Raw genomic sequence first — 10,998 nt, 5'->3', positions numbered from 1 at the left:
CCCCATGGTGCAGCTGACAGCCTACATTTCCCACATGTTTGGTTTTAAACATCCTGTTTATCATACACTAGATCCGAATCTGTTTAGGACTCTCTTCAAAGGCTATTCAATCTATTCTATTAGTCTGACTACTCACACATCAATAACACAATAATAACTATTTTAATTACTAAAGTTTTGCATTTTGTTATAATAATCTTGAAAGGGCTACTTCTGTTTTCCTTCTCTCATAAAACATTAAAGTGTCATATCTAGCTGAAGAAAAATATATTTTTGAGAGGATCTCAACACATCATTGAGATATAAATTAAATTAACATAGCTACAATTGAGATTTTATTTAATAATGTAAACTGTGTTTCCATACAAGAACACAGCACGCCTTTCTGTTTATCCTGGTTTTCTGTCTTTGAGTATAACTAAACTTTTTTTTCATGCAAATGTATCTTTTTTAAACAAAATTTATTCCTATAACTTTATGTTTGTTGCCACTATTATGAATTGTGTGATTCCTTGCAAATATGGTCATGCCTGTTGATATGTTATGCTACACTGCCAAGGGGACATAAAGCTGCTAATTACCTGGTTATGCTGGGTTATTTGTGTGGATCCAATGTAATCACAGCAGTCCTTAAAGAGGCAGAAGCTGTGGAAGAGTGGCTTGAATATTAGCAAAACTCAAGGGGACCCTTTGGGTTTGGAAGATGTAAGAAGATTGCATAGGTTTCCATCTCAGTGGGGTGGGATACTCATATGAACCACCTTGAAGGAGGAAAGGTTTATTCTGGCTCATCCTCGCAGAGGTCCATGGTGAGTTATTTCCATTGCCTCTGAAGAGAGAGCAGCACATCATTATAGACCTGTGTGGTTGGGAAAGCTGCTTTCTCCTTGGCATCCAGGAGGCAGAGAGAGTGTGCTGGTGTTTGTTAGCCTAACCACTATTAGCATCCAGAAAGAGAGAACCTCAACAGAGAAGGCACCTCTGTCGGGTTAGCCTGTAGGTGTGTCTGTGGGGCACTTTGCAGATTAATGGTTGAGATGGAAGTGTCATCCTTCTGTGGACAGGTGGATCTTGGAGATGTAAGAAAAGTAGCTGAATGTGAGCAGGAAGAACAAACCAATAAGCACATCTCCTCCATGGCCTCCGTTTCAGTTTGTGCCTGAGTTCTTTGTCCCAACTTCCTTTCATGACAGACTAGAAGATGTAAGATGGACCTTTTCTCCCTCAACTTGCTTTTGGTCATGGTGTTTACCACAGCTACAAAAAACAAACTAGGATAGATGGAAAGGCACTAATATCCAATATCCCCTTCACGGACATACCCCCACTGATCTAAAGTTCTCCCTGCCTCCTAAAGATTCTACCATCTCACCATGGCAACCACAATGATTGACCAAGCCAATGACACGCTGGCCTTTAAGTGACATCTATCCAAGCATACATGTGGGTCACCTCTAGAAGCTGTGAAAAGTGAGAAAAGTCATTCTCTCTTGGAGGCTGTATGAAGAATCAAAACCAAGTAACTTATTTTAAAAATTAGAAGAAGAAGGTGAAAAGCTGTTTCCCTCAGAAATAACATGCCTGCCTTTCAACATCAAATCAAGCCCAACAGGTTCATGTACCACACAAACACTGGGCAATATGAATGCTATCAAATATAGACTGTGGGCCATCAGAAAGTAATCAGCGTCTTTCCCAGGGAATGTTCTATTAGCAGTCAAATCCTATCAGAAAAGCTCAAACATGATCCCGGCAATTGGATTGGTCAAACTCTGTTTAAATATTTTAATCTATATTCACCATCTCCAAGTGGTAAAAATGGAGAAATGAGCCAGTCAGATCAAAGTCAAAATAAAATGCTGATTTCTAAGTTCTCCGGTAATTACAGGATATTACTAGTTTCCCTTTTCTGGAGAAGAAAGGAAAAAGAAGGTTGGACTCATTCCAGGTCAAGTTAAACGTCAGCCAGAAAGGTCGGCAAGGATTTAAAGGTCGAAACACCCTCACACCTGCTTAATGATGGGTGCTGTTAAGAGTGTGGCGGGAGTTCCTTTTGAAGACCCAGTGCGAAGCTCTGGACCGGATGACAAGTAGCAGTTGCGACGGGTAATAACTTAGTAACCGCCTAAATGCACATTTTTATGAGACAAGTAACTCTTCTCGGGCAGATTAATGAGGAGTTCCTGTGGGATTCGACATAAACATGAGAAAGGAAAGCATGCCACCTCTGTGTCACCACCTGGAAGGAAGGCTATATAAGCACTTCAAAGGAGAAAAGCCACAGGCTGGCATTTGGGCTTGGTTGAGGGTGCTTCGGGTGGTGACCTCAGACTCAGAGACAACGTGAAGCTGAACACACACCATGGATACCAAGGGCTCTACAGTGACGATTTCTTCTTCAACCCCACCCCAAAACTGCTCTGGGAATACAAATTTTAGGACGAACTCTTCTTCTAACAAGAGCTGTTGTCATGATGGCCAGTCAACTGGCTGTGCTCTACAAACTCCCCAGGGCCAGGGCTGTGGATCCAGCCCTTGCCTTTATCGATGCCCTCATTACTTGATAAGAACCTACAGCTTCCATCCTTGTCTGGATGATGGCAGCAGGTGCACTGAAGGCATTAACACTCATGAGAAGGAGACCATGCAGATTTTGAACGAACGCCTTGCAAACTATCTGGAAAAGGTGCGGATGCTGGAAGGAGAGAACGCGGACCTAGAGGATAAAATCCAGGAGGCATGCAGCAAGGCGCTCCCCATCCTGTGTCCTGACTACCTGTCCTACTACACCACCATCGAGGAGCTGCAGCAGAAGGTAAGAGCTCAGCAAGATGCTGAATTAAACTGTGGATGGATGCTCTCCACACAATGGTTATCTGTTTAATTTTATTCATTCTAGAACCTTCTGTGCTGCTATGTTTAAAAAAAGAAAGAAAGAAAGAAAGAAAGAAAAGAAAAGAAAAGAAAAGAAAAGAAAAGAAAAGAAAAGAAAAGAAAAGAAAAGAAAACTTGAGATGGTACACAAAGTTCTATAGTTTCTTTGGCTTATCAAGAGTGTGTTCTGCCATTTTATAACCAAATAACTCGGGACTGAAACTTAATGAGTCGCTTCCACAGCTTAAGTAAAGAGAAAGAGAAAAACAGAGAGAGAGAGAGAGAGAACAGGGCTCTGAGAAGCTATTTTGACTTTTAAAAATTCTCTAAATAGTTTTAGTGTTTATCCATGTTACAACAACTAGTGCCTTTCATACCCACGTTGTCATTGTGACAGTATTTAAATAGTGTCTCTATACCAAACCTGTTTCCGGTCTAATCATTCTCTGATGCCTTCCTGGGTTTACTTAATTTTTATTTTTTCCACAAATATTTACTAAACACCAACGAAAATGTTCCAGCCACCATTCTAGGCTCTGAGAAAAAATATGTCTGGCCTCAAAATTGCATTCTAGAATGCCAAGGTAAATTTGGGGAAATGTAGATAAGACATGCTATATTTTAGTAGGAAAACATACAGAAATGATTTTTATTTGCATGTGTTTTGATAATCTCTTAGAAAACTAACAAGAACTCTGATTGTCCAATGTTTCCCCCATGTTTCTTAAGCATGGCTCTGAAGAGTCAGGAAAATTCTAACCAGTCTTCTGCTAACTAGAACACACGGTCCTTTGGTTCTTAAAGTACGGGATCCTGGTGTTTGTCTCATTTGTGTGTGCAATCTCTTAATTCTAGATCTTGTGTACCAAGGCTGAAAATTCCAGACTGGTCTCACAAATTGACAACACCAAACTGGCTGCAGATGACTTGAGAGCCAAGTAAGCCTGCCCAGCACTGTCACTGGTGATAGACTTCATCTGAGTCTGATTTAAATATTCCCAGGGAGACTGTCCCCACATGCACCAAGCCTCCCACTCCATAGCCTATCAAAAGTAACCCAGAAAAGACCTTCAGATTCAATGTGATTAAGATTAATAGCCCTAACCTGCACACGGCACCTCCGGGATGACAAAAGGACTCATATGATTGCCCCCTAGTGAGATAAGTAGGGTCAATGTCTTGTAACCTTGCTCCAGGCCAGAAAACCTTGATAAAATGAGAAAAAAAAAAACCTTACACTAAAGTGTGTGTGTGTGATACAAGTGAGAGCCAAAATGCAGACCCACACTTCCTGAGCCCAAACCCAATGGTTTTCTTACACTTGTTGCCTTTAGGAGCAAAGATGGGAAAATGAATTCCTTCATCTCAAAAGACACTAAGGTGGCATCGGGCAGGTGGACTAACTTAAGCCTAACAACCAAGTCATGATACAGTTTCACTGCTACAAAGAATAACGTCTTCCATAGAAACACAGAGAGAGACCCAGAGGACAAAGAAGCGGGAAGTTCTGCCGAGCCCACCGTGTGCATCTACATTCTAATGGCTTGTTCTTTCCCCTTTCTGGCATTTAAAGCTATGAAGCTGAGTTGTCCCTGCGCCAGCTTGTGGAAGCCGATGCCAATGGCCTGAAGCAGATCCTGGATGCACTCACTCTGAGCAAGGCTGACCTGGAGGCCCGAGTCCAGTCTCTGACGGAGGAACTTCTGTGCCTCAAAACGAACCATGAGGAAGTAAGAAAGAGACCAAGAATCAGTACAGGCTGAACCCCGAAAATTAGCATTGGTTCCTTTGAGTTGTACATAGCAAAGTGTATTCCCACTAGGCACTTCGCCATAGCTCTGGTCATACTGCAACCGCCCATACTATGTTATTTACTATGTAACACCTAATGCCATATTAGGTACGATAATCTCCATGGTCCCAGTTTTGTCATATTCATTGGTATAGACATCCTGGAACAGATTCTGCCACATCCTAATGGGAAAAAAAAAAAGCCAATTCTGGCATGAGCTCATATGAGCAGCCTAGAGATGGTAGGTAGTCTTTCCATAAAATCCCACTTCTGTGATCTGCCTCCATTTTTTCATTCTATAAATGGTCTTAAAATTTCTGAATTTTGATACTGTCAGTCAATATTGTTAGTCATTCCCTCTTCTTTTCCCACAAGTTCGAGCACACCCATACCTGAAATCACCTTCAGTCACCATAGGGCATCCCAATAACACCTACAAGTCATGTGCCCCTCTGTTGTGTACTGTATTCCAGACACAATTAAACTAAATTATTTCTGTAATATTGAAACAAGAACTCAGTAGGGAATGGTCATCTGTTCACTAAACCACTTCACATTCTTTCCTTTTCCACAGGAAGTTAATTCCTTACAGTGCCAACTAGGGGACAGAATCAACATTGAAGTAACAGCTGCCCCTTCTGTTGACCTAAATCAAATCCTACAAGAAATGAGATGCCGGTACGAGTCCATCATGGAGACAAACCGTAAAGACGTAGAAGAATGGTTCAATACACAGGTTGGGAGAGCCAACAAGTCAAAAAAATCCATAAGCTCCATATGTCTACGAGTCCTTAGATATGTTATGCTTCCTTGCAAATTACCTGGAATCTCTGTGTTTCAGATGGAGGAACTGAATCAACAAGTAGTGAGCAGCTCTCAGCAGCAGCAATGCTGCCAGAAGGACATCATAGAGCTGAGACGGACCATAAGTGCCCTCGAGATTGAGCTGCAGGCCCAGCACAGAATGGTACCCAACAGGATGACCAAGCCTAACCTTACACCGGTGGCAACAGTCCCCGGTGACTGAGTGTTACGCTATTTCCCAAACTGTGTCTATTAGTTAAAGGGTCTGTGACTAGAAAAGAACTTCATGGTCAAGTAAGTCTTGGAAATGTTGGATTTCACAAAGGCTAGCCTTTCTGCAAGCTAGCCTACAAAGTGGCATGTGCCATGGATCTCCAAGGAGGTGTGCAGGACTCAGCATTCCAAAACTTATTTGATTATGGGTGCTTTCCCTCTCCTCCCCAGAGTATGTCACAGTGACCATGACCCATGGAAAACACTTTTGGAATCACCAGGAAAGCATTAGATTTCTCTTATGCAAAGCATTATCGTAAACTCTCATATTGGGATTATGACACAACATTCTGAAAGAGGTGACGTAAAACCATTCACCAACTTTACTGATGACATTCTAAGAACCAGGGTGGTTTTCCCAAGCCAGAACCACAATACAAGCCATCACACCCTACTCACAGATGGAGACACTGAGGTCCCAAAGCTATGAGTGACCTTCCCAAAGTCACCAAAGGAATGAGTCAGGATCGGATCCCACTGCCAGCATCTCTGCTTCTTGAGACTGCGACTCAGAAATAAGACAGTACTCAAAAGTCCTGCTAGGAGCGGCAAGCATGTCCTGCTCGGAGCGGCAGGCATTAGCAAAACCCTCCCCAGGTTACATCAGCTGCTACTCATGAGATGTTGGGCAATTCCCTGAACCTCATTTTTCTCATCTGTAAAAGTTGAGATAACCCCGTGAATAACCAAGGTTATTAAAACCTAAAACCCCGCCATTATCTGTAGACTTACAAAATGATAGAACAAGAAAGAACTTGACCCATTCCAGTTTCAACACTCATATTTTACTTATAAAGGAATTGACACACTGAGGCAAATGATTCTAGTTAAACATTGCTCACTTCCTTTCAAAGGCTCAAACGCAGGCTGAATGAGGTGTCCTGGTATGATTTTAATGCCTGAGCCTTCAGTGAAGTGAGGTGGGGGTTTTTTCTCTCTCATGAGCCAGAGGAAAAGAGACTAAGTGGTTTTAAAAAAAAAAGACAAAGAGAAATAAACCAGAGAGATAGGAAAGAGAAGGGATAAAGGAAAGCAAACATTTTTGTTTGGATTTATTTGGTTAGGAAGTAATAAAGGACTTAGAGAACCCTTAGTACTGTCACAGAGAAGCTATCGTTTAAAATGGCTTTAACCGTGACCTTCTGGGAAGTTTAAAGGAGTCATTAGAGTCTGTATGCCTCCTCTTCCATAGAGAGAGTCCCAGGAATGCATCCTGACGGAGACGGAGGCCCGCTACACAGCCCTGCTGGCCCAAATCCAGAGTCTGATCCACAACCTGGAGGCTCAGGTGGCAGATATCCGCAGTGCCCTGCAAAGACAGAGCCAGGAATATGAAGTTCTGCTAGACATCAAGTCCCGGCTGGAGTGTGAGATAGCCACATACCGAAGCCTTCTTGAGAGCTTAGATGGCAGGTATGTAAAATTAAAGCAACATAGATGAAAGAAATGTGTGTGTTACAAACACACACACACACACACACACACACACACACACACACACACACGGGAAATAGAGCATCCATTCAAGAACTATGCTTCGACTTTCTTGACAATAAGGGGGACATCTGGATGGAGATTATCAAATATTCTCTAAAGACCTTCAATTGTAACATAGTCCTAACTTGAGATGTGTGTGGAACTAAATCGGTTTGAAGAGATGCATACCAAATTAATTCCTCATAGGTTGAATCTCACTAAGACATGGGACTCAACCTGTGGGCCGCGTCCCCTTTGAGGTCAAACAACCCTTTCAACAGGGGACACCTAAGACCATATGAAATATTAAATGTTTACAGTATGATCCGTAACAGTAGCAGAATTATGAAGTAGCAACAAAAATAACTTTATGGTTGGGGTCACCACAGCATGAGGAACTGTATTAAAGGGTCAGAGCACTAGGAAGGTTGGGAAACGTGACCTACGTTGAACATGGGACTTTGCTGATGTAAGAAAGGACAACCCTGGTCCAGTAGAGGCACGCAGTGCGTGCTCAGGCTGAAACCCCCAACCCTGTCTAGATGTGAGCCTTCACCCCAACAGCAGCGTGCTGACAAGGGTTTCCACATCCTTTCATTTACAAATTAAGACTTTGTATGTTTTTTAGTGATAATAAGACAGCCAACCCATCCAGAATTCAACTAATCATGAGTTTGTTGAAGCAACTCAGGCCAAACTAACCCCACAAAAACCTCATTGAAACTGCAAAGGACACCAACTGTGCCACAGTAATCAGTCACCTTCGCTCGCTGTGTTCTCTTGTGTACACAGCACAAGTATTAAGGGGCACTATTCCTTTAAAGAACTATAGCATAGCAAAGACCACCAGTTACCCAGTAAAAATCATGTATTGTAAAAAGAATGTTTAGTGCAAACTATTGGCTACTCCAACTATATATATATATATAACATACAGACATTCACAAGGGGCACTTTGACACTTCCTGGTGATATGCTAAAGATTCCTCTGTAAGTAGCGTTCAGACCACCTCTAATTGTATAACAAACTCCCCCCACACCAGAAAATGACCTAACTCATCTCCATTCGCCAGATAGAAAGCCCCTCCACTCTCTGCATACCCTTTATGGGAGTTAAGTCCCCATTGTGTCCATTCTGACCACACAAAACTAAAGTTCAGGAGGGCTTGACTGCTTCAGCCAAGGTCACCCACTAGCAAACAAGAGAACTGGGCCCTGCCCCTGTCTTTGATTGCTGGTGCAGTGTGTTTCCCATGGAGCTAGAATAGCAGTTGAACCCAGGTAATACTTCTCAAGCCAGGAAGCTATCTTCCAATGGATCTGCTCTAATTCTCAATCTTCTGCTAACTACAGCACAAAATGAATGAATGAGCATTTAGTGGTGATTGTGTTCAAGTGACAAGTATTGAAGACTTAGCCACTCCCATCTTCTTCGTAGCGATCATTGCCCTTCCTCGATCACTAAAATTCTGTTGCTGCTCTTGTTATTGCTGCTGCTATTGTTGTTGCTGTTCTCATTGTTTCTACTTAGGCTTCCCTGTAACCCATGTGCCACTAAGTGGGAGCCATCCTGCCAGGCCAGAGCTATGGAGTGTTTTACCCCAGTTTATACATCTTCATCACTCCCTGGGATTCACAAGCCCTGCCGTGCCTCTGGACCCCCATCCCGGATACTTGTTAAGATATGCACCATCACCAAGGAGATCAAGGATGGGAAGGTCATTTCTTCTTACGAGCATGTGCAGCCTTGCTACATCACCAGAGCTACCAAAGTCTAGCATCTCAAGGTGATAAGAATGACCTCCATTCATGAAAGAGAGGCCAGTGCATGCTCCTGCCAGAAAGGCTTAAGAAACCCCCAGTCCCTTAAGGTACCTAGTTTCTTACTACTACAGTGGGCTCCCATGTGTTCTTCTCCTTCCCTAAGTCACTGCTACCAACATGATAATAAGTCACATTTCTCTGGAAGGACATTACGTATTGTCGCAGGGATGGGAACTGGTTAGCTAGTGCCTACATTGCTTGCCTAGTCAGGTGTCGGACAGGCAGGTTTTCCTTTTGTTTATTCAAGCCTTGTTTATCTCTGTACCTCTGTAGAGCCAGTCAGACAAGTTCTGGGGTTGGTTTTGGCAGTTGGCACGTGAAACGTAAAAAGCCACAGCCTTGCCTTCTGAATTCCTTCTTTGGATGTAGAATGAAGCCGACACAGGAACCGAATAAATAAGGAAGACCCAGATGACTAGTCCCCAGGAATGAAACAATGATATGCCTGGATCCTGCTGACCTTCGCCACCTCAACCAATTGATTCTCTGTACTAGTATATTTTCCTGTTACCAAAACAGAACTTGGGGGGGGGGGCTTTCTGCATGCTCTAGATTCTTCTCCCATTCTGATTTTCATCTTTTATTTTCAGACTGGGTCTTACTAAATAGCCAAGGCTGACCTTGAACTTACTCTGTATCCCAGCTGGGACATAAACCTGTGGTCCCCTGCCTCATCCTCCTAAGTATGTGGGATCGGAGGCCTACTGGGGCCATTACATAAGGCAGATGTCCACAGTCTCTGAAACTTGAGGAACCACAAGGCTCTTCTCCAAATACTTTCTTTAAGAATGAAGATTAGTTGTGTAGTATGAATCCAAGGGTCTCTCTTTAGGATCATGTTGAAGCAATAGCCTGGGTCCGCTCATTAAAGGTTGGCTGTTTCTCTTCCTATCCCTTAGGGTATGGGAGTTTGATCTGCTTGTTTGACAATGGGCATAGAGCTGGATTTCTCAAGACATAAGACCTGATGGGTAACAAGGACAAAATAGCTTAGATGCCTGCATCAATCCTTCCATCAGAGAGGGATGGAATTAAGAGCACCAAACTTTCCAAAAGAGCATTAGTGAGTAATTTCTGCTTGCCAGTAAGAGGCTGCTGCAAATACCAGCAGTCACCATTCAGCTCCAGCCAGTATCACAACTTTTAGAGCAGGTCCACAGAGCAGGGGAGTCATTCTTAAAAAAAATATATTGGACCTTTTCAGAGGTGTCAGCTTAAAAAAAAAAGTCTAAATCAAACACAAACTGTAGAGTTCCAAGACCTGATTCTTAAACTTGCCAATTTCCTATCATGACTCTGCATAAAATGTCCAGCCTTCCTCAAACTGATATCCTTATTTACTCACTGAGGGTCACACCTGCTTCAAAGGGCTGTTGTGGAGATCACTTGAAACCCATTCTGTACCTGGTCCTTGTGTATGTTTAGCCATTAGCTAATTAGCTAGACTTAATTTTCTTTCATCATTACTTCATTTTAAAATTCTTTCTCTGCGAATTTAGTTATCCAGTCATGATTCAAAAGTTTTTAACAATGTTCAGCAATGGTGTGGGGGGTGCAAAAATAGAACATCTGTGATTATACTCATAATTATACTAAATAAAGCATCTCTGAATTCTTAGAGTGTGTGTCAGATACCAGTTGATGCTCACATCAAAGACATTTGCGGTGCTGGACTCACAGCTCAGCCGAATGCTTCCTCCAGAAGAACAGTGGCTTACACAAGGCAGATGGGATGCAAGCCTCCAGGAAGAGTCTCTTCTGTTGTCAGTTTCTCAATGACATAAGCAGAGTCACTCCTGTCAGCCCCTCACTATGTATTGGCTCAGTCTGCAAGATGGCACTATGGACAGAGTAAAGACATGGTGCTCAGAAACCATGAACAGCTTCCACCCAGGGTGTGTGTGTGTGACCTTGAGTAAAAGTGATTTAACAGCATTGGCCTTGCCTGGCATATA

At 42.8% G+C, this 10,998-nt stretch overlaps 1 protein-coding gene across 1 annotated transcript; it reads left to right on the top strand.

Annotated features, from left to right (window-relative positions):
• Positions 1–2,282: 2,282 nt before the first annotated feature.
• On the top strand, positions 2,283–10,661 carry Krt39 (keratin 39). Its single transcript, NM_213730.3, has 7 exons — positions 2,283–2,815; positions 3,730–3,812; positions 4,448–4,604; positions 5,241–5,402; positions 5,508–5,633; positions 6,936–7,156; positions 8,751–10,661. The coding sequence occupies exons 1-7, from the start codon at positions 2,363–2,365 to the stop codon at positions 8,995–8,997; spliced, it is 1,449 nt and encodes a 482-aa protein (NP_998895.2). The 5' UTR covers positions 2,283–2,362; the 3' UTR covers positions 8,998–10,661.
• The last annotated feature ends 337 nt before the right edge of the window (positions 10,662–10,998 follow it).

This window comes from Mus musculus, chromosome 11, assembly GCF_000001635.26.
Source record: "Mus musculus strain C57BL/6J chromosome 11, GRCm38.p6 C57BL/6J".
Lineage (NCBI taxonomy): Eukaryota > Metazoa > Chordata > Mammalia > Rodentia > Muridae > Mus > Mus musculus.
The sequence above is the reverse complement of the archived record's forward strand: the minus strand, read 5'-3'. Positions and strand labels throughout refer to the sequence as shown.